A 25,587-nucleotide genomic window follows, 5' to 3' on the forward strand; every position below is an offset into this window, starting at 1 on the left:
GATAGAGGCGGCACATACCATGAATGCAGATAGAGGGCGGCTATTAGCCAACCAACCATGATGGAGAGATAGAGGGGCGGCACTTACCAGGAATGCAGATAGAGGGCGGCTTGTAGCCAACCGACCATGATGGAGAGATAGAGGGGCGGCACATACCAGGAATGCAGATAGAGGGTGGCTTAATTGTAGCCAACCAACCATGATGGAGAGATAGAGGGGCGGCACATACCAGGAATGGAGATAGAGGGCGGCTCGTAGGCAACCGACCATGATGAAGAGATAGAGGGGCGGCACATACCAGGAATGCAGATAGAGAGGCGACTTGTAGCCAACCAACCATGATAGAGAGATAGAGGCGGCACATACCAGGAATGGAGATAGAGGGCGGCTCGTAGCCAACCAACCATGATGAAGAGATAGAGGCGGCACATACCAGGAATGTAGATAGAGGGCGGCTTGTAGCCAACCAACCATGATAGAGAGATAGAGGCGGCACATACCATGAATGCAGATAGAGGGCGGCTTGTAGCCAACCAACCATAATGGAGAGATAGAGGGGCGGCACTTACCAGGAATGCAGATAGAGGGCGGCTTGTAGCCAACCGACCATGATGGAGAGATAGGGGGCGGCACATACCAGGAATGCAGATAGAGGGTGGCTTAATTGTAGCCAACCAACCATGATGGAGAGATAGAGGGGCGGCACATACCAGGAATGCAGATAGAGAGCGGTTTGTAGCCAAGCCAACCGACCATGATGAAGAGATAGAGGGGCGGCACATACCAGGAATGCAGATAGAGGGCGGCTTGTAGCCAACCAACCATGATGGAGAGATAGAGGGGCGGCACTTACCAGGAATGCAGATAGAAGGCGGCTTGTAGCCAACCGACCATGATGGAGAGATAGAAGGGCGGCACATACCAGGAATGCAGATAGAGGGTGGCTTAATTGTAGCCAACCAACCATGATGGAGAGATAGAGGGGCGGCACATACCAGGAATGCAGATAGAGAGCGGTTTGTAGCCAACCGACCATGATGAAGAGATAGAGGGGCGGCACATACCAGGAATGCAGATAGAGGGCGGCTCGTAGGCAACCGACCATGATGAAGAGATAGAGGGGCGGCACATACCAGGAATGCAGATAGATGGCGGCTTGTAGCCAACCAACCCGGGTAGAGCATACCAGGAATGGAGATAGAGGGCGGCTTGTAGCCAACCAACCATGATGAAGAGATAGAGGGGCGGCACATACCAGGAATGTAGATAGAGGACGGCTTGTAGCCAACCAACCATGATAGAAAGATAGAGGGGCGGCACATACCAGGAATGCAGATAGAAGGCGGCTTGTAGCCAACCAACCATGATGGAGAGATAGAGGGGCGGCACTTACCAGGAATGCAGATAGAGGGCGGCTTGTAGCCAACCGACCATGATGAAGAGATAGAGGCGGCACATACCAGGAATGCAGATAGAGGGCGGCTTGTAGCCATCCAACCATGATGGAGAGATAGAGGGGCGGCACTTACCAGGAATGCAGATAGAGGGCGGCTTGTAGCCAACCGACCATGATGAAGAGATAGAGGGGCGGCACATACCAGGAATGCAGATAGAGGGCGGCTTGTAGCCAACCAACCATGATGGAGAGATAGGGGGGCGGCACATACCAGGAATGCAGATAGAGGGTGGCTTGTAGCCAACCGACCATGATGAAGAGATAGAGGGACGGCACATACCAGAAATGCAGATAGAGGGTGGCTTGTAGCCAACCGACCATGATGAAGAGATAGAGGGGCGGCACATACCAGGAATGCAGATAGAGGGTGGCTTGTAGCCAACCGACCATGATGAAGAGATAGAGGGGCGGCACATACCAGGAATGCAGATAGAGGGTGGCTTGTAGCCAACCGACCATGATGAAGAGATAGAGGGACGGCACATACCAGAAATGCAGATAGAGGGTGGCTTGTAGCCAACCGACCATGATGAAGAGATAGAGGGGCGGCACATACCAGGAATGCAGATAGAGGGTGGCTTGTAGCCAACCGACCATGATGAAGAGATAGAGGGGCGGCACATACCAGAAATGCAGATAGAGGGTGGCTTGTAGCCAACTGACCATGATGGAGAGATAGCGGGGCGGCACATACCAGGAATGTAGATAGAGAGCGGCTTGTAGCCAACCAACCATGATAGAGAGAGATAGAGGGGCGGCACATACCAGGAATGCAGAGAGAGGGGGGCTTGTAGCCAACCAACCATGATAGAGAGATAGGGGGAGGCACATACCAGGAATGCAGATAGAGGGCGGCTTGTAGCCAACCAACCATGATAGAGAGATAAATGGGCGGCACATACCTGGAACGCAGATAGAGGGCGGCTAGGCTTGTAGGGCGGCAGATATATAGAGAGAAGTAGTTTGTAGGGCGGTACAATTAAACCAGAAGGATGGTTTGTAAGTGAGACACACTCCAGGAGGGCGGTTTTTAACCAGTCAGGAGAGAAGAGAGCGATAGAGGGGTGGCACATACCACAACTGCAGCTTCTAAAAGCCGGGGGATGTATAGACAGGGGGGCTTGTAGGGCGGCATAAACCAGGAGGGTGAATTGTAACCAGCAAGGAGAAAAATAGAGAGATAGAGGGGCGATTGAAAGGTGGCAGATATAGAGGAGTAACCGTATATAAGGCATAATTATATATTGGCCCTTATTGAAATAATTCACTATTTCAAGAATAAGACTTATTTTGCTATTTGGTTGCTTTTATCATTTAAAACTAATCAAGAAATTAGCTGAACGCTATAGAGTAAAACCTTTTTTGCCATGAAGCGGTTATTTAAGGTTAGCAACAATTTCAAAACTTGCATTGATCAATTCATAGCGAGTGTGTAGGAACTCAGATATCACGTTTGTTGGTCCTGTGGTTCTTGAGTTATGTTGTAAAGAGGGTTAAAACAACAACACTTTTGTAGAACGTACATAACTCATTAACAACAATAAGTTTTCAAAGTACATTATTTGTAGAATGAACTTTTGCAAAATATCGAAGTGTTATTTTTCAATAATAATATTGATTTAGATAATGAAAATCGATTTTGTGCCTGCTTCGACCAACAATACCTAGTCTACCCTTAAATGTCAAAGACTTGCGAGCTGCACATAGCATCTGGGCAGCCGGTCACCAACGTTTTCATCGTTACAGAGAGGCTGTACCGTTCACGAAAGTTTACCCAAAACTTATATTTAGTTTTAACTGTAACCACCATCAGGTATGTACATCTTATGTTGTTATTATACAGAATATAATCAGCACGGATAATTACAGATCGATATTCATTGAATTGATGTAGAAACACCATCTTGGTGCTGTACGTTTGGTAGTACCATGTAATGATGATCAGGGATTTAGCACAGGTCTCCTCAGTCAAGTGGTTACAGTCGTGTGTCGTGGGTGTGGCCGAGTCGGATAAAACAAAGGCTCATACTGAAAGTCAAGTCTAGTGACACTCACTACTGAGGTGCAGGTGTTCTGTGCATGGAAAATTGGGATGGATGATTTAATTAAATTGATGGTAAAATTTAAACATTTTGCAATTTGGGACCAGTGCCATTGGAGGTGGGGGGCGGGGGGACAAAAATTAACAATTAATATTAATATTTTGAGTGAACTCCATGTATACTGCGCCAATAAAGTATCCTTACACTTGGAAAAATAATCACAATTTCGGTTTTTTTTTTCATTGATTGCTTACAATTTCCAAACTGAACAATCTAATCATGCACATTATGACACCACCTTGAATCCAATGTGACTTCAAGAAGCAGAGCTACCAGCATTTGATTAGACGAAGGTCTAGTTTCAAAAGTGACAAGCTGGGCTATTCAAAACTCCACAGACTAGACATCTGGTTTGAGAGTGGTGGATGGCTAATGTATGCGTTTGGCTTCAATTTAAAACAAAAGGAACAAAAGAAACCTGATACAAAAGAACTGACAAATAAAATAAAAGTTATGAAAAGTACAGAGAATCAAAAAAAAAGAAAGAAATAAAAACTGCTTTAAAAAACGCTTCATTGAAGAAACTGTATTGTCTCTTTGTTGCGCTTGTTGGAATCTTTTTTGCGCCATGTATAGGCCCGTTTGTCACTTTTAATTGATTTCAATTGATTGTTTGTAACTTTACTTCTTGAGGTCACATTGGATTCAATGTGGTGTCATAATGTGCAGAATTAGATTGTTCAGTTTGGAAATTGTGACTATTTTTCCAAGTGTAAGGATACTTTATTGGCGCAGTATACGTGTTGGATCAATCTAATCTGCCTGTTTACTTGCTACTTTTAAGTTTAAGCCATAATGTGCGATCTACCTTATTCTTCAAAGCAATCAATGAAAAAACCCGAGAAAAAGCTAAACTATATAGGCCTCCATAGTGTTCTGAATTGTCTCAAAGAATGTTACTGTATGATTAGATCTGTCAAAGCTAACCCGATTTTTTATTTTATTGAGTAAGAACTGTAACATTTTTTAATCATAAATCATGATATAAATTTTTAATATTCATGACATATAATAGTGACAGCTATGTTTATTTCTATCCTATTATTTAAAAAAACGAGCAGGATTCAGAATCAGAGCCTGTGGAGACCGTAGAACATGGCAGAGAGAAGAAGACTCTCTGGATGTGCATATCGAAGACAAAGAGCTAAAAGGCAGAATGAACAGGCCAAACTAGCCGCTTCGCTTCAAAGGTACCTTCGTCCACGAGTTGAAGGTAGGAAAATGATAAAGAACAGACGGTTTATCGCATCATGAACAGTAAGGCGTAAGATCTATTTTAATCGAGCCAGTGGCGTATCGTCATAGTTCTATGCCCAATAGAACTGCATGTTAAATGGCCAATCAAGTTGAAAAAGCCCACAGGAAAATTACTGAAAAACGCCTTAGTCCCCCCGCATCGGGCCCAGTGCCCCTCCCCATGCATGGTCAGTGAATACCCACCCCACAGGATGGCTTACGCTACGCCACTGAATTTGGCCCTCTAAAACGTGCAATCTCGAGATTTGACCAGTCATGAAGAAATCTTCTCTTCTCATTTGCTATATCTGAAATTTTATGGTTGAAAAGTCACTTCTTTTGTCGACCAATATTAATTTTACAAAGTATTCTAGTGTTCTTAAATATCGTATTTTTAGCTGTCATTTCAAAACGGATTGATGTTGGCGTAAAAAGTGGGAGAAGGAAGCAAGATAATTCAATAAAGATGAAATCTTCATATAATAAAATCGGCCCATCCTAACTTTAAATCAAAGCCTACTAATAAAAACATGCATCAGTGCAAAATGCAATGAGTCATATTTTCGCCTTTTTATGGCCCTTGGAATAGCTTGTAATGGGGTTAGGGGCAGATTTTTTTCCTGGTGCGCTAAAACAAGCGCCCAATGGCTAAGCTAACCGTCAGGCCTTGCGTTCATTTTAGTTTGGTTACTCAGAATCCGAAAGCAGGTGTGGTGAAATACAAAGATATTTAGGTTAGCTTTTGTGTGATTTCCTATTACCGTATATTTTGCCACTATCCAGTTGAAAATATTTGTTCATCTTTAGTAAGGATTGTCAAGTATATGCCCAACTATCATATTATAGCAATGTTATCTCAATGTTGAGCGTAATGGTGACGCATTGTCCTATACTTTACAGAAACGCATAACGACTACCGTCGCCTTGAAGAGAATTTGAAGAACCTTCATCTACGCAAATTGTCAGATGTGAAATCGGACGGCGGCTGTTTTTTTCACGCCGTTAATCACCAATTAAAAGAAAGGTTTCAGGATAAGAGCTACTCCACGTCCCTCGTACTTCGTCGAAAGGCTGTGGCATTTGTTAGAGAATTGGTATGAGAACATTATTTAATTATAAATTTACTCTTAAATGTGCGACTTAAATATGGTATCATGGTAAACTGGCTTAGCCGGGCTAGATGCCCAGAGCTAGTTGTCTCAGCGTTCACCATGCTCACTGCATGGATGAAGTACATTCATTCAATGTGCTTTATTTTTTTTTAAATCTTCGTTATTGTGTAAGTAATTATCCAACACACACCCTCCCCACCCCCACCCCCACACACAAATTATTCTCTCCATTGTTGCCCTAATTTAACTCCTGTTCGCACTTTCGTGCTAATAACCTTTTTTTTTTCAATTTTACTTTCGTACATTAATATGTAAACAGGATAAAACAGATCCTATGTTCGATGTTTGGAAACTGACGGAGACAGATTTTAAGAAGATGGAAGGTGCCTGTAAGTAATAATAAGAAATTATATTAAAGACTTCATAATCTACTTCACTGTCCCCTTTTTCCTTTTTTTGCTTTGACTTAGCTCATTAATATGAACTTATTTGCACTGCCATTCATTCACAAGAAATATAATTTTACATTAGAAAATCATTATATTATTCCAATTAGACAAGTGGGCTGAGGAATGGGTGATATATGGGATGTCCAAGATGCTGAAGACTGATATTCACATCATCACTTCGTGGCCAGATGCTTTAACAGAGAGAGAGTTTTTAACGAAAGTGGAATATGCTGACAATAACAAAGGGTCGCCAATACTCCTCGGTCAAATAGGAGAAACGCACTACATCAGTGTTGGTTAGTACTTGTTTTTCTTTGTGTCTCCAAAAATCAAATTGTCTATTAGGGCAGTAATGAAAAGTTAGATCTTAAAGAATTAAATGATTACTGAATGCAAAGCATGCATTTTCAAACAATACTTGCTTAATCATGTTAATGTACAGTATTAAGCCAAATATTAAGGGACCAGTTTCACAGATAGTGTGTTTATTTTATTCAAAAAGACTGATTTCAATACAATTTTGGGGTTGGGTGTCATAAACTTTTTGTTGCCGAAATAGGGGTTGCGCAATTTTATTGACGCAGACTTTTTGTAAGTTTGACACCCCCCTTCCGAAAAAAATGATAACCCCTAAAGTAGATTCAAAAGATAACCTCTGCCCCAATAATAAAGCTATATTTGTTTGAAACTGTTCCACGGAGGATGTATCATAATAGCCTAATAGAGTGAACACAATTGGTAACTTAATTCTTTTGCTTACTGTATTGTGGTTCTTGAGATATGAGTCTTTTTATGCAGATATTTCGTTTCAGCAATTTTACATCATAACGCATGGACCAAGAACTATAAAAGTTCGACTCGACTGTGATATTTGAATTCTTCGTCAAGCCCGCTTCAAAATAGTCCAAACCATTTTCGTCAGATGTTATTAATACTATTCATAGGACACAAAGATTCGGCCGATTCACAACAGCTAACTGTAGCGTTATATTGTATATTCTCCATCTTGTTCAATATTTATATTAACTTTCAACAGTGGCGTAGCGTCACATGGGCACGAGGGCACGTGTCTCCCCCCCCCCCCATCGATTACAAAATTCAGAAAACCCCATATGAAAATGGTCAAATATACGGCTTGTGCCCCCATCAGACCGGTGCTCCCCAATCATGGTCGTTGCCATACCCCCCCCCCACGCCACTGACTTTCAACAAGTTCAAAGTGAGCCTACATAAGTTGTGAAAACATTTTTACCCCGCAATAAGGGGGGCATACAAATTGGTTCCGGTCACGGCCTCCGAAGAGAATGACATCCCCCTAATTGTCAAAACCCCACGTTCAATATTTCAGAACCAGTTACACCACCAGGATCTGAGTCTGAAGAGTTGGAAGGAGCAGGAGGAGCGATGTCAGGTAGGAATAACTATATAAAACACAATCAATTTGTAATATTTTTGAAATATAGAATAAATGAAAGTATCCAGTATTATATTTTGTAACTTATACTTAAGCGATCAATTTTCAATAATTGTTATATCCTCACGTTTAATATTACAGAACAGGGTACACCAACAGGCTCTGAGTCGGAGTCTGAGGAGTTGGAAGGAGCAGGCAGAGCGATATCAGGTACAAATAACTATATAAAACATAATCAATTTGTAATATTTTTAAAATATAGAATAAATGAAAGTATCCAGTATTATATTTTGTAACTTATACTTAAGCGATCAATTTTCAATAATTGTCAAATCCTCACGTTTAATATTACAGAACAAGGTACACCACCAGGCTCTGAGTCGGAGTCGGAGGAGTTGGAAGGAGCAGGCAGAGCGATATCAGGTACAAATAACTATATAAAACATAATCAATTTGTAATATTTTTAAAATATAGAATAAATGAAAGTATCCAGTATTATATTTTGTAACTTATACTTAAGCGATCAATTTTCAATAATTGTCAAATCCTCACGTTTAATATTTCAGAACCAGTTACACCACCAGGATCTGAGTCTGAAGAGTTGGAAGGAGCAGGCAGAGCGATGTCAGGTACGAATAACTATATAAAACATAATCAATGTGTAATATTTTTGAAACATAGAATAAATGAAAATATCCAGTATTATATTTTGTAACTTATACTTAAGCGATCAATTTTCAATAATTGTCAAATCCTCACGTTTAATATTACAGAACAAGGTACACCACCAGGCTCTGAGTCGGAGTCTGAAGAGTTGGAAGGAGCAGGCAGAGCGATGTCAGGTACAAATAACTATATAAAACATAATCAATTTGTAATCAATTTGTAATATTTTTGAAATATAGAATAAATGAAAATATCCAGTATTATATTTTGTAACTTATACTTAAGCGATCAATTTTCAATAATTGTCAAATCCTCACGTTTAATATTACAGAACAAGGTACACCACCTGGCTCTGAGTCGGAGTCTGAAGAGTTGGAAGGAGCAGGCAGAGCGATGTCAGGTACGAATAACTATATAAAACATAATCAATTTGTAATATTTTTGAAATATAGAATAAATGAAAGTATCCAGTATTATATTTTGTAACTTATACTTAAGCGATCAATTTTCAATAATTGTCAAATCCTCACGTTTAATATTACAGAACAAGGTACACCACCAGGCTCTGAGTCTGAAGAGTTGGAAGGAGCAGGCAGAGCGATGTCAGGTACGAATAACTATATAAAACATAATCAATTTGTAATATTTTTGAAATATAGAATAAATGAAAGTATCCAGTATTATATTTTGTAACTTATACTTAAGCGATCAATTTTCAATAATTGTCAAATCCTCACGTTTAATATTACAGAACAAGGTACACCACCAGGCTCTGAGTCTGAAGAGTTGGAAGGAGCAGGCAGAGCGATGTCAGGTACGAATAACTATATAAAACATAATCAATTTGTAATATTTTTGAAATATAGAATAAATGAAAGTATCCAGTATTATATTTTGTAACTTATACTTAAGCGATCAATTTTCAATAATTGTCAAATCCTCACGTTTAATATTACAGAACAAGGTACACCACCAGGCTCGGGGTCTGAAGAGTTGGAAGGAGCAGGCAGAGCGATGTCAGGTACGAATAAAAATATAAAACATAATCAATTTGTAATATTTTTTTGAAATAAAAGAAAAAATGAAGGTCAATAATATATATATTGTAACTTATTGCCGTCTTTTATTATTACAGAGTCCGATACACCACAAGATCAAAGTACCATGAAAAACGACATATGCAATTATGTTGGAAAAACATGGAATAACGACATAGATAAATACAAGTGTATGACTGATATACATGTTCCAGAAACAGATGGTAAGAATGCCCGTGCATCGGGATCGGGTCAGTACGGAAGACGATTTCAGGTGAAATGGCTTAAACTATTTCCTGGCCTCTGCTACAGCCCCAGTCAAGACGCCTGTTATTGCAAGTACTGTGTATTCTTCCCGGGTGCTGAAGTAAGAGGCAAACTTGTTACAGACGGATTTACCACATGGAAAGATGCGATGGCAAAATTTCGAGCTCATTTCCATGGTATACAGCAAGATCGAACTAAAAGAACCAGAGGTAGGTAGTTTTAAGACATTACTTAAAAGGGCATTTCGTGATCCACAGCCTCATCCCCCCACTTTTCTCAAAAAAAGTTGAGATTTTTATATCACTGGAATACTCTGGCTACATAATGTTTACAGGGCGGATTTAGGGGGGGGCGAGCCGCGCGCCTCTATTTTTTTGCCTAGCAAAGGCGCCGCCCAACTTAAAATACAAAAAATGAAAGAAATTTAAAAAATGAACAAATTCGCCATGAACAGCAAACAATGGGCCAAAACCGTTGAGTTTTCGAAAGGGTAACCCCCTTAACACCATTTTTTCGTCGTTGACCAAAAGGCGCCCCCTCTATCAAAAATTCCTGGATCCGACCCTGGTTTATGTACAAAATATTTCCTGCAGATTAATTCGTTTAACAAAGATATCGTGAAATTTGAATTTCGTTCTGGTATACCAGAACGAAAATACAACGCATTGTCTATGGGGCAGTGTAATACACATAATCATGCATAACTCGCAAACGCAAAATCGGAATCAACTGAAATTTTAGGAATAAGCTTTTTTCGTGGATAAAGGATATGTACTGAAAATGTTATAAAAAGAGGATGCTAGGATCACGAAATACTCCTTTAAGTATTAATTAATGGTAGTTTCAATTTGAAATTTAAATTAAATTACCGCAAGAGGCGCGAGTGATCGGGGGATAGCAATTAGGTCTATACCATTGAAATAGGTTCTTGTACTGATTATTTATGCTTCTCTTATAGGTTTCGATGCCCACAAACGTAGCTATGAATACTGGTCCAGTTTTGTGTCAATCATGAAGGGGAGACAACTTACAGTAGAAGACCAGTGTAACCAGATCATTTCGGAAACAGTGCTGCGCAATAGACAAGTATTGAGATCAATTTTTGATGTAGTGGTAACACTAGCTCGCCAAGGTTTGGCGTTTCGAGGACACCGAGACAGCAACGTCGATCAGGCTGATCCCAAAAACAACTATGGGAATTTCTATGAAATTTTACACCTTCGTGCAAGAGGTAAATGCATTTTATTCTCTGATCAGTTCGTAATAGCCGGGACTCATAACATCGTTTTGATACAGAATGGCATACATACAGCCGGGCGCACCTATGGGCGACTAGCGCTCGTTTTTGTGATTTTTGTGAAGTTGGGATTAATCATTTTAGAAATAAATAAGTGCTTTATACAAGCACAGAATGAAACTACATTATCTTGAAATGAGAGTATAAACTGATCAGTATAGATACCAATATTTTGCCGGACATGAGAGCACATCAGACATATCGGATTGCATTCTGAATACGAAGATTGCCCTAATGATATCAAATAATTAGGATTGCATTCTGAATACGAAGATTGCGCTAATGATATCAACTAATTTAGATTTTTTGAAATTCGCGATGTAATACAAATTTTATGGCAAATTAATAAAAATTGATATGTTTGATATTTAACAGTGAGTCCTCGAAGTAAAATTAAAATTTCAAAAACCCTCGTATTTCAATGCAATTCAATATGTCTAATGTGCTCTCATGTCCCACAAAAAATACCGTGTAAACGTTGCTATTTTTATGATCCGATCCTTTAAAAGGGCATTTCGTGATCCACAGCCTCAGTCATCCCCCCACTTTTCTTTTTAAAAAAAGTTGAGATTTTTATACCACTGGAAACCTCTGGCCACATAATGTTTATGTACCAAATATTTCTTGCAGATTAACTCGTTTAACAAAAATATCGGGAAATTTGAATTTCGTTCTGGTATACCAGAACGAAATTACAATACATTGTCTATGGGACAGTGTAATACACATAGGCCTAATCATGCATAACTCACAAACGTAAACTCGGAATCAAGTGAAATTTTGGGAATAAGCTTTTTTCGTGGATATCTACTGAAAATGTAATAAAAAGAGGATGCTAGGCTCACGAAATACTCCTTTAAATTGATATCATTATTTTTAAATATGAATTTAAACTGAATTCACGTTGAATCATTTTTACGTATGTTTCTATTATAGGAGGAGATGAAGTACTAAAGGACCACCTGAATAATTATACAAAATCCCCAGCATATATCTCAAGTGGAATACAGAATGAAATGATCACTATTGTTGGAGATTTAGTACAGTCGTCTATTTTGGAGGAGATACGAGAGGCAAAATACTTTTCAATAATTATTGATGAAGTTGCCGACCTAAGCAGGAGTGAGCAGCTAGCCCTTGTGCTACGCTTTGTTGACGCAAAGTGTAAGTTTCAATAAATGTGATGAAAAAGATGATTTTGCTTCATTGCGCAGTCGCACCAGAAACGCTAGCGGTGACCAGCGGCAAGCCGATATATCGATCACTCCACCGCTTGCCGCGGCGGCAGCACCGCTATAGGAGTTGAATTCAAATCAAGTCGGAGCGGTGCCGCTCCGATGTTTGAGAACAAAATACGATTTTGGATTTGTGCAGAGCGGCTTTCATAGTCATGCCGCTGCCGTTCAATGATGTGCCGCTCCGCTTGCAAACAAATACAAGCGGCATGATGAAGCATCACGCCGCTCAGCGGCAATCGGCAGAAAAACCAGCATTATGTTGTATCAATAAAACAACTCATCTGCAATTTAGGAGACTCTATAATCTTATTATTTCTTTTTCATCAATGTAGTCACTATCCGGGAGGAGTTCATCACATACTTAAATGTGACTGGAAAAACGACAGGAGAAGCATTGTCAAACATCGTTGTAGCTGAAATAACCAGGTGTGGACTAGATATGGAGAATGCAAGGGGATTCTGTGCTGATGGCGCAGGTATTTTTAAACATTAATGTCGTCTATTTAGGCCTATTCAATCGAAATGAAAAGGATCGAATAAAAGATGTGTCTTTCCACCTAAAATATGATGGACTATATTACCTGAACTATGGTTTTATTAAGAGTCCATAGGGTATAAACAATGATGATATTTTTAATTCCATTGGTGAACACCGTTTGTACTTTCTCTCACATTTTGTGAATGTATTTCATCAAATAATAACACAAAATATGATGTAACATTCTTAACAATACCATTTTCTTACGTTGCTTCGGGTTTGAAAACGTCATGCTGAAACAGTCACATGTGTACAAAACTTACAATAATCTGTAATAATTTATGGTCATAATTTCTATTCGACAGGGAATATGAGAGGGGCTGTGAAAGGATGTGGACCTCGCCTTCAGTACAGATTCCCCAAATGCATATATATCTGGTGTGCAAGTCATCGCTTAAATCTGGTTATTGTGGCATCAGGAAAAGTGTTGCAGATCGCGAACATGATGACAATGGCAGACAAGGTATGGCATACTTGCTTGTTTTTCCTTATCAACTACCAATCTGCGCATTCATGCATCGCATTCATGGATCGCAGTTGATGCGATCACGCAATCAGCCTATCAGCTCATAATAGGCGGGAATTATCCATTTTTTTACTACGCGTGTTAATTAAGCACAAGCTTACGATTGCGTAAATCATACGCTGAATCACGGCATGTTGCCTATGGGGATCGACGCTAAGTCAGGTACTGCGTGAAATAGCGCTAGCGTGCTCAATAGGAACTTCGCGCGTAAAATGAGCGATGTCGCCAGGTCTGAACGCTGTACAGGCGTCAGCTGAATTAGAGTACGCTTAGAGGGCACATGTATGGTAAATTCCAATCTGTTTGTAAATTCACATTCCGGTAAATCTCATAAGCCTTTGCGAGTACACCTGAGATTTCGTCATTTATGGGATTCACCGAAAAGGTCACTACACAAAAGCGCACATTGTAGGTCCTGCGCACAAACGGTGTGAATGTCATTCTAAATCATTACACGATATTATAACGTTACGAATCTCACCTATTATTACGAGCTGGTCAAAGTAAAGGATAATTCGTCGGCCTGGCCAGTGAATCAAAGCGTGGCTACCCATCGCCGATGCATGAGGTCTCGGGTTCGAATCCCGACCAAAACAAACAACTTCTTGTTTAATCTTTTCTCTTTCTCCTTCCTTATTCCTCCCCGTTCACCAGAAAGGACCGTTACTTAGAGTTAGGGGTAAACATTAAAAAAAACTTTATTGTCTTCCTTTTGAATTTTGCTATCGTATATCAATCATGGTATTTTTAATTGTTACCGTTTCATTTCAGATAGCAAAGTTTTACTATAATTCACCGGGCAATCAGAAGAATCTGACTGATAAAATAAACAGCAGAGAAGAATTATCAGATGAACAATCAGAATCAGGTGAAGGAGATGATCAGGGTGATGAAGAAGGAGATGATGAGCTCGATGACCAAGGTGATGATCAGCGTGATGAAGAAATGGAAGTAGGTGACGAGGAAATGGAAGTAGGACATGATGATGTGAATCTTGATCCGGATATGAACGTGCAGAGTGATGAAGATCAACACAACAAGACACAAAGGAAGAAAAGGGAGAAGCTTAAACTGATGTGTCGGACTCGTTGGGTTGAGCGTCATGATGCATTTGTAACGCATCTAGATTTGTTTCCGAATGTAAGAACATTTATTTTCTTTTGTTTCATACGTTTGTGATTTATGGTCTGGTTCACATCAATTTTCGAATAACACTTAATTGCATTGTTATTTTGGTGGAATAGCAAGGTAGCAATGCACAAAATAATTTCAAAATCTTATATTTGGGTGTGATATGATTTATGGATTACGGATAATCTTTTTTTCTTTTGTAGGTTGTAAAAAGTCTCACAGATATATCGCAGTCGAGTACATTCAATAGAGAGGCAAGATCAGAAGCAGACGCATTGTTACACGGATCAACATCTTTTGGTCACATTGTCACACTTGTTCTCACCAGCAAAGTGATGGCCTATTTAAAACCTTTGAGCGTAGGGCTTCAGAAGGCCTCACTTGATGTAACAAGTGCCATGAAGCAGGTGTCACTAGTAAAACGTTCCCTTCAGGAGGTATGTATGATACAGAATTTTCTTTATTGTTCATTTCCAGTGAATTCAAATATCGTTATTAACCCACAAACTGTGTATACATGTTTATCAATCTTTAAAATGTTAGAATATCAGTAGATTCTGTGGAGGTTAGTCGTCGGTTTTGTCAGAAGAATATTATAATAATAAAACGTAGAACGTTAATTTACAGCTTTGTATGTTTATTGGTCTTATAACTGATTTCAAATCCTAAAGGTGCGAGACAACATGGACAAGACCCACGAGGAATGGTATAGGGAAGCCGTGGCAATTGCAGCCAGCGTTGGCGTAGAGGAACGCATGCCACGGCTTTCCAATCGCCAAACCCGGCGTGACAACCCAGAAAGTAGAGATCCCAAGGACTACTACAAAAAAACAGTGTTGATTCAGTTCTTGGATCATGTACTGATGGAAATGGATGAGAGGTAGCAATGTTATTAGGTCTACTACTAGCTTCTACTTTGGACACTTCGTGTTTCGCTGTTATACTAATTGCATGATGTATGCTTTTGGGAATGCCATTCTATTAACTATTGTTGTTTCTTCTTTCAGGTTGTATATAGTTTTAGATTTTACGGTACCTCATGAGGTTTGGCACGCGCTGCGTTGCAATCACAAATGCTGGCCTGAGTGCGTTGTACATTCAGAACGACCGTAATCATCAGGTGCATGCAAGTGTTGCTTACGATCGCTCACAATTACTACAGAACTGGATTATAAATTGTATATTCTTCAGTTTCTCTTTCAAAAATTAAAGCTGAAGTGTTAGACAAAACATACCTGTTAATGATTGTGTGCCAACGATGACTAAGTATCCTATTGAATATTACCATGTTAAAACATCATCCATCGTATTTATTTTTATAACTTTTTATTAAAGAAATTACTTGCTATAAAGTTTTACATTAATGTTATATGTATACTAAACTTAATAACTTTATGCTTGCTTTTAAGACTTTACGTTTCTTGATGTGTTGAAATTATATATTTTAACCTTATTAAGAACGGTTGTTTTAAGCATGATTAGTTCAGCTCCAATATTTCGTTTGTTGCTATTAACCTTGAAATAACCTTGTTGTTGTTATTATCGCATTTGGTAATTCTAACCCATTGTATTCTTACACCTTTCAACAATCACATTTTTTTGTAATTTTTCAAATTTTCAACTTGTTCATTAACTAGGTTTGACGTATTCATATCTTGGCTTATACAGTGGCATAGTCAAAGGGCATGGGACCAGTATCCCCCAGAATATTATGTACCATGGTTATATTGGCATACAATGTGTCCCGATGCACGCAATGTGTATTGATCACAGTAATAACATTCTGTGTTCATACATTCGCAAATTTACTCCAGCATGTTCCGAACACCTGGCTACGCCACTGGCTTATTAGTATCGATATTTTTATACAGTGATTCCGAAACACTCTCTTTTTAATACCTCTTACCAGATTTTCACCGCTACAAGAACAAGCTCTGTTGGCTTTCCGGCTAGTTCCCAGCTACTTTTTGAAGACTAGGGCAACACCAGAAGATATCCAATATTTTCAAGACGACCTTCCATCGCCACGAACGTTGGAGGCCGAGCTACATATGTGGGATGTGAGTATTTGTTGCATAACATTTTGAATGACCTGTTAGGATTTTTCAGTCCTGAATTCAGTATTTACATAATGGAATTCGGTAAATATCATAATCATGATTGATGAGTAGGCAATTATATTTTCACATCTGGGAGCACACTATTCTCTGACTGTATAATCTTTCCTTTTAGGTGCTGTGGAAAAACTGGGCTGGCAATGTCCCCACTACAGTTGCTGACACAATAGCATTAGAGGAAGTCAATATGGATGATTTCCCGAACATTACTTCAGTCTTGACACTGGCCGCGACATTACCTGTAACAAGTTGTAGCTGTGAAAGGTCATTCAGTGCTCTCCGTCGCCTGAAGACATTCAACAGGACCACCATGGGGGACGAGAGGCTGAATGGCCTTGCATTGCTGTATGTCCACAGGGAAATATCAATTGACCTCGACGTTGCCGTGGACCGGTTTGCGAATGCCAGACCACGGCGGATGCAACTGCATCAGTTTCTACGTCATTAACTCGCAGTAGCGTAGCCATTGGGGGAGGGGAAGGAAAAATGAAAGAGAAAATCGCCACTCTGACAAAAAATGAAAGAGAAAATCGGGAAGGCAAAGGAAAAAATGGGCATGGAGTCCGTCTTCCACCAAAATTCACCCCGATCATGGGCCAAAATAGTGTAAAACACAAACCAACAAGGGCGTTGTTTTGCAAACCGGTAGGGGAGACCGTGGTAAAGTGGACCAACATTTTTTTGTCTAGCCCAGACAGGATTACGAAGCAAGGCAAGGCAAAACTTTTAATAAGTTTTTATAATCTTACCTTAGGACTACAACTAACAAATGACATTAATGAAGTTGATCAAAAATGTAGCTTTATCAAATGGTGTGAACTTGGAACAGGTTCATTGGGCCGGGGTAGAGTTAAGCGTGGAGGGGATTGCCCCCTATCACAAACAATGCTGGTTTCATGCCGTGTTCTAAATACATGAGCTTGGAGATTGAGGGCAGCATATAAAGAAGTTAATGGGGGTGTTTCGCTTTATCCCATGGTCTACTTTGCCCCGGTCTCCGGTATATGTATTATATCCGGCCAATACTGGGTCAAAACTGGAAATTTTGGCACGGTGGCTCAGTGGTTTAAAACGGCCTTGGACTCATAATCTGAGAGCTTGCTCGACATGCGTGGGTTCGATTCCCCGTCCCACCACCGTGTTGCGCCTTGGGCAAGGCGCTTTGCCTCGCTTGCCTCACCCCACCCAGGTGCAATGGGAAGCTGTTAGGGGTAGTCACAGTCGTTGTACTGATGGACCCTGCGCCACTTGTAGGCTGCAAACGTGGTTCCGACATATTCTAATAACGGCGGAATAAATGTAAAGCGCTTTGAGGCTGTTTACGGCATAAAGCGCTATATAAATATCTACATTTTAATTGTTTTCGTCTTTGCCATAGAATTTTTTATTTTACAACCTCACCCCCTCCCCCACCAGGAAAGCAATATTATGCCTAATCTGACATTGTGTTGGACAAAAATATAATTATTGTTTTTTATTTGACCTAGAAAATTAATTTCACAGCAAAAATCTCAGACTTGCTTTGATTCATACAGGCGTGACATTTGTCTTAAAAAACTTTAAAATTTACTTGTTTCGATTGTTGGACAATATCATGAAGATATATATTCTACAGCTTTGACCGATTTCTTTGCTTAAAAAACATTCATGAGATTCGCGGCAAGTGTCAAACCTGAAGTAATGTTCGGAAAACATCCTGGGTCACTTTTGCCCTGTGTGACACCTTTCCGTAGTCCCCGTGCAGTAACTATCTTCTCTCCTGTACCGGAGCACCAACAACATGAACAAGCCCAGAAAGTGAGCTGTGACATGGATTTCAAAATTGCTCCAATTCAGGTTGCACGATTCCAGATAATCTAAAGCGTCTGGAAGTCTCAAGCTATACACGTGCTACTATATGATCGGCATCCTGTTGCATCCAAGGACTACCAATTCAAGCGATGCAAATTCTACAAACTTGAATGATTCAATTATTGACACCATAAATTACACAGAGAAATTTGCTGTTTTAAACGTAAACTTTGCTTTGCGCCGGTTACCGGGTATTTTTTAAAGTGAAGAATGATGACTTTCGCGCAAAAGCAAATACACGCAACGCTGCGTGTGAACTGTTATACACAACTGGCCGAAATTGATATTCAGCCACCGTGAATATGCCACAATAAAATCCTCAGTGGCCATTTCATATAGGCAATAGAGAACTTTTCGCGATATGCGAGTCAGACACAACGAGCAGTCAAGGCCAAATTTACCATTGGGCCAGGGCCCCAAAATGTCCAATTATTTGAGGGCCACCAAATTGAAGATTTCTCTTTTAATAAACAAATCATATTTGCCGGAAATATGTCATATAATTGTAATTTACAGTATGGGTTGAATTTTGGCACCATTTGAGTTTCTGCATCTCTGTAATAGGCCTATATAAACCTATATAAAAAAAACAACGGCTTCCCGTGCACTGGAAAGGCATTGGATTTCTTAACAATTAAACTTTCTTCCAAACTTTACTTTGTTATAACCTGAATGAGACTTTAAGGATTGTTTTGATACCCAGTCATGTATCTATCGCCTGATAAAACACGAGAGCGCTTTATTTTTGTGGGGAAAAACTCGTTCCATTAAGACTTAAATTAACGCTATCTCTAGTATCATATCATGTATCAGCTGATCAGTCGATAGATACACGACCATAGTCTTAAAAAAAACAATACTTCTAAAATTCAAAGAGCGGGTTGAGGTTTTGTGAGCGCCTGACGCAGCGTGCAGGCGAATGCACAAGTTGTGAAATATGAAATGGCCATGACAAGTAGGGCTATGTAAATTACATCCAGAAGTGACTTCTTGTTGATTTGTTTATGAATGAAAATGAATCGTTTTAGACACATCATTCGTATGTTGTTTGCCGATATATCACGAGATAACAATTATTATTTTGTTATAGTGAGTTTCTACAAGCGAATAATTTCATTTTCTATTTCGCTATTAATGCATATTGAATGTATTCTTGTGAATCTTGTGCCATGACGATTAAAGAAAAAACATTGATATTAATGATAACCTGAGTGAATTTGGCCTATTCTTCCTGGAGTATGTTTATGATATATACCCAGCAAAAACACATGTTCTTTAAACGTTTACTCAATATGTTTAAAAACATTTAAATGTCGGGTTCATTATATAAAGATCATCAATATGTTTTTAAAACGTTATTGTTAACTATTTGGGGAAACATTTTTGCAAAATATTTTGTCAGCGGCTAAATAACATTCTATTTTGCATCACGTTTTCAAAAATGTTTTATGAATGATATTAATACGTTATAACTTTTATATAACCCGACATTTAAACTTTTTCTGTAAAACGTTGTGTGTGGGGGTAAAGAAGTACAATGGGGGGGGGGGGAGGGGGGTGTGATAGGGTGGGGAGGGCAGGGGCGTCATTCTCCAACCTCGCTCCAGGGCGGCTAAATGCTAACTCAGCCCCCCGGGGGTGTGGCCTCCTGGATACGCGCATGTCTATGGACTAAAGAGATACAAACTCCAACCAGTCAAAAGTCTCAGCATTATCAGATAATGAGGGCCATTAGTTCCATAAAATGCGTCAGGCAAAACTGCTATGCATGTACAACATATTTTTACGGTCTATTGCATACATGAAGACATGCAACACTGGTGTGATTGTTAGACACAGCACAATCAAACGATCTGCCCTCATGAATATGCGAGAATTCACAGCATACAATGCACAGGGACTTTGACTGTTGGAAAATAGTCTGTATTAGTCTGTGATTGCATCTTACCATTGAAGTACTATGATAGGCACATTGTTTCAATATTGGTTCCAGCTCTCCCAGTTCTGTTAACACAGATCGCCACTATCAGGGAAGAAAAAAAAGTTTGTTATATTTATTTACGACAAATAGGTTATGCATTTAAAATTATTCACCACCCTACACTACAAGATTCCTATTGCTGCTGCCCAGCTACTTTGTGGCTACCCACACAGGTACTGGTAGAATTTGGTTTTTATGCATTTCAATTGGAATAGCTCAATCTGACCTTGAACTCCAAGAAAAGGCTACTTCTCAACTACTGAGAAACTCAACAGATAAAAAAAAATGAAGTTTGAAAAACAGGGTTTTATCAGTATGTCTATGGAGAGCTATTTACAAGTGTGCACCCTACACTGACAACAGGTCACTCTATTCGACGTCGAAGTGATGTAATAATTGGATTAACTACCATAGCAATAGATGAATACAATTTTTGAATAGATCACCCTACACTACAAGCAGGTGGCACTCATCACCTGTGTATGTCTGCAATCATAGATTGAATACAATACCATTCTTTTCAAAGACACTTATCTTACAGGTGCGAGTGATCAGCATTACTTTGACATCTATGGTTCAATACATAAGTAGGCCCCTTCTGCATGAACATTGTAGTGCAGGGCGATCTATTCGAAAATTTTATTCATCTATTGCTATGGTAGTTAATAAGGGGTGAAATTTGCAACCCCAGAATATGCTGTTTAGGATCATAGCTCAATGTCATCGGTATACTACAATCGTGTCATGATGAAAATTTCCATCATTGGGCCGGTTTCTATCATGATCGTGTCGTAATTGCCAATGAAAATTACCCGTGTGTACGCAATTTGTATTTGTATAATTTATGTTTACTCAATGAGCTTCGTAACTACTGTAGTGTGAATTTATTACGACACGATGACGAGGTGCTGGCCATGTGGATGCTCTCATCATTCATGTATCATAATCATGTCATAATCGGGTAATTACGACACAATGACGAAAATATACTAGTGTGGATTGGGTCTTAGAAAAGGAGAAAAGCTTACCACATTATACAAGGCTGACTTGTCTTGTACAAATGAGTTTTCAGCTAAGAATACTAATACCATGTCTGAGTGAGCCTGCACATACAGACTGACATTGACCATACCAGACACCTGAAAACAAAAGCAAACAAGCAACAAAATAAGAAAAGTTTTTTACATCAATACACAATTAAACAATGAAAAGTCAGATGCATATAAATCAATCTTTAAATCAACATTTAAAACAATGAAAAGCCAGATGCATAAATCAAAAAGAGAACAGTTAGGTATCAAAAAGAACAAGTGTTTCTGTGGTACTGCAATATACTTCTGATAAAAGCTTTCAGAAACTCTGATGCAAAGAAATCAGTCGTGAAAAAATTGTAACAACCTCATTTGTGACATGATCAAGGGGAATGAGTCACATGTCGACCCTGGTCGAAAATGAGTTTTACATATGTTTCTAAAGAGGACATTTAGAGCTTTCTGAAACTGAAAACCCCATGTTGATACGATATTTCTTTGCAAAGTTACATTAATTTATCAAACGCTGAGAACAATATAAAACAAAAGAATTTTAACACTTTCTTTGCCAATATCTCAAAATCAATATTAACGACATCCGAATCATTTCCCTTGATCGTGTCACATTTGATTACACTTCCACCAAACACAGTGGTGTTGAGGAGACAGATCAGAAAAATGTATTACAAGATTGGTCAGACATAAATTTGGAATGCAAGCAACCTCACATTGGGAACCAAACTGAAGCTGTTTCAATCTTTGGTAATGTCAGTATTATTATACGGCTGTAAAAATTAATGATAGCCATAACAGGAAGTTGGACACTTTCCAATTCAAATGTCTTGAAAAATATTGAAGATTAGATGGCCATATGTCATATCAAACGATGAATTACTAAAGAAAACCAAAATGAACAGAATAAGTAAAGAAGGAGGCTGAAATGGATTGGCCATGTGCTCAGGATTGATGACAATATCCACTGCATGACAGCACTTTCCTGGGCTCCCGAAGGCAGAAGACAAGTTGGTCGCCCTAAAACAACGTGGAAGCGGACAGTGGAAAATGAAAGGAAGAAACTGGGGTGGAGGTCATGGAATGAAGCCAAACCCATTGCTAGAGACAGGGACAGCTGGAGGAGACTTGCAGCCTTATGGGCCACAGGTGCCGAATAGGATAGGTAAGGTATGTAAGGTAAGGTCTGACACTGTGAAAATGGATGGCTTCTGACAACATTATTGACTTATTCTTGTAAGAACGCATACAGATTTCACCCCTAAAAGTCAGTAATGTTGTCAGAAGTTGTCCATTTTCACAGTGTATTTTTTGCGTCAACTTGAATCAACATTGTACTTATTATAACTTTGAAGTTATTGTGAATAACTTTATAAAAATAGTGATGAAAAACAAAAATGATATATAGTTCACAAGATTAATTATTTCATGCTTACTTGGTTTACGGCAGCATTTCCTATCCTTCTTCCATGCCCAAATGACTTGGCATCACCTTTCTCGTCAACTCTCTTCATAGGACTTAACTGTTCTGGACTGGCGAACTTGTGATCTCCTTCACCATCCATGGGAAGCCTTGTGACATTGGTCTCGGAATCACTATATTGCCCATTTTGAGCTGATGGCTCACTTGTCAGTTCTAAACTAGTCCTACCATCACTCTCATGTGCATCAATTTGAACCAGCAATGTCTCACCCGTTGAACTTGCACTAGTCACCTCCCCACTAGTGCTCAAATCGAACTCAACTGGTGATTTGTCCTTTACAGATGAGTCTTCACTTGGACCAATTTGAGCGGATGACTTTTCACTTGCAGATTCTAAACTGGTCCCAGTATCACCCTCTTGCACATCAATTTGAACTGGCAAGGTCTCATCCGTTGAACCTGTACTATTAACCTCTCCACTAGTGCTCAAATCAAACTCAACCAATGCTTTGTCCTTTATAGATGAGTCTTCGCTTGACACTGTATTATCTACTTCTTCTGTGTTGGTATCAATACCATTTGGCATGGAAATAGCCATTTCATGGTCAGTCTTAAGAGGTAAGTCCTCATTCTCACTTTGAATGATTGATTTGATATCATTGAGTTCAAGTTCTTGAATCTGTTCAGATGCATTCTCAATAAGTTCCGCCATATTTGCATCTGCAACTTTTGTATCATTATGTTCTGTAACATGTGCATCATGTGGAGTATCGCTATTATTATGTAATTCTGTAGAATTGTCTTGATCATCTTGATCCGATTTGAGGTCATCACTACAGTTAGCATCTTTACATGAATTGTTAGCACCATTGTCATGGTTACCATTAAGACATGACTCATCATTATCATCATGACATGACTCACTAACATCATGAGATGACTCAACATGACTCGACTCACTACCATGTGACTCTTCTACACTATGAGGAAATTTATCAACATGACCAGATATATCATCATCATCATGACATATCTTGTCATCATGTGATGATTGGGCAACATCATCATGGTTAGCAACAGGATTGTTGGTAACATCATCTCTAATTGGAGTGGAGTCTTCAATAACTTGTTCTTCACTTGTAACACCAGTATCATTCTGGTCATTTTGAGTATTGTGACATCCATCAACCTCTTCACTTTCTACCTCCAAATCTTTCTCACTGTTCACCTCTTTGCTAACATCGACTCCATGTTCAACTTGGTCACCCTCAAGCTTTTCAACCTTATCTAATCTGACTTCCACACAATTTGGTTTTTGATGTTCACAGTTCGTAAGTACATTACAAATTGAACACCCCCGATCATCAGTCAATTCATCCCTAGTAATTGACTCATCATTTGTGTCCGAGTTGTCAAGTTTACTTCTGCTACCGCCTCCAAGCACATTTTGTCCTATATTAACAGCAAGCTCACATGTATCATACCTCATCCTGCCATCATTGTTTGTTTGTTCATTCTGTGATGCCTCAAAATCATCCTGAGTTCTCACATCTCGGGCAATCACTGCACCATTTCTTACTATATTCTTAGATGTTTCAACACATTTGTTAGGATCTAATGTATTAGGGGCAAGATTTATGGCACTTGATTCATTTTCATTTGGAATATGAGTTACTTTTGCACATGTGGGATTTGCTACTTCCGGCGAACTTTGACAGTTTTTCTGAAAAGTAGTGTCCTCGGACTGATCCACAGACTTCTTCTTTAACTTGTTGGTTGGAATTCTTTTTGATGACTTGTCAGTTTGTTTAACAAACAACCGATGCTCTGTTTCTGTGAGGTAGACCGACATTAAGCGAACTCCATACGGTAAACTGTAACCAACTGTGACCATATTGGATGGCAGCTGTATGCAAGGAAAAATATCAACAATTTATAGGTTAATAACTGCATATTACTTCTCGGCGTAAAATACTTTCTAAAACTGGTGATATTGATACCCACAGCAGCTGAAGCAAGTAGCCCATCATGCATTGCAGTGTACTTGTTTGCTCCATTGCAAATGTATACAAAACAATAAGTAAAGCTATGGATAGTTTCAAAATACTTAAGGGGTCATATTTTTTCAAACAAAGTCTTAGCACCCCTGTTTTAAGCGAGTAATTGAAAGTTAAAGTGAGGGATTTTGTGTGCGTTTTCTATGGCAGTTCTATTATGATACTGCAAAGCATGATGGGATAGACCATTCTGTGCTCTGATTGATACCTAAAATCAAACTCATTTGACCAATGCACATTCTACTATCTGCCATATATTTGTCATTATTTGAGGCAAACAAAAATTGTCATTTACATAAAAGTTATTACTTACATGACTCTGGTTTGGTTTGATTAACAAGAGATGAGATGTAAGGTGGGATGTCAGTTGACTGCATAGCACACTAGCAAAATATAAACAATAAGAATCATGAATAATTAGCCTTTCTACACAGGGAACTACATATTTTAAATGCATAAACAATGCTTCTATGCTATTTCATTTTAAGTCCCCTAAAAAGAAAGGTTTGTTTCTCACATGTTTTGTAAAAACAAAAATTTTGCCGCCCCTTCCTCAACAGCCCGAAAAGGTTGACCCAATTTTTTTTCCGGTGTTTTAAAAAGTGAAGCGAGAAAAAAAAAGGATTATAGGCGCTAGCGCCCTAA

General features: G+C 39.2%; 1 protein-coding gene across 1 annotated transcript in view; it reads right to left on the reverse strand.

Annotated features, from left to right (window-relative positions):
• LOC140165133 (uncharacterized) overlaps positions 1-25,587 on the reverse strand; it is a 54,412-nt gene that overhangs the window by 20,848 nt on the left and 7,977 nt on the right. Inside the window, exons 7-10 of the mRNA XM_072188568.1 lie at positions 25,256-25,325; positions 22,899-24,791; positions 21,448-21,558; positions 20,387-20,461 (exon numbers count right to left, since the gene is read on the reverse strand). Coding sequence (XP_072044669.1) covers positions 20,387-20,461; positions 21,448-21,558; positions 22,899-24,791; positions 25,256-25,325 — 2,149 coding nt within the window. The remainder of the gene's footprint in view (positions 1-20,386; positions 20,462-21,447; positions 21,559-22,898; positions 24,792-25,255; positions 25,326-25,587) is intronic.

The sequence above is a fragment of the Amphiura filiformis genome, chromosome 11 (genome assembly GCF_039555335.1).
Source record: "Amphiura filiformis chromosome 11, Afil_fr2py, whole genome shotgun sequence".
Classification (NCBI taxonomy): Eukaryota; Metazoa; Echinodermata; class Ophiuroidea; order Amphilepidida; family Amphiuridae; genus Amphiura; species Amphiura filiformis.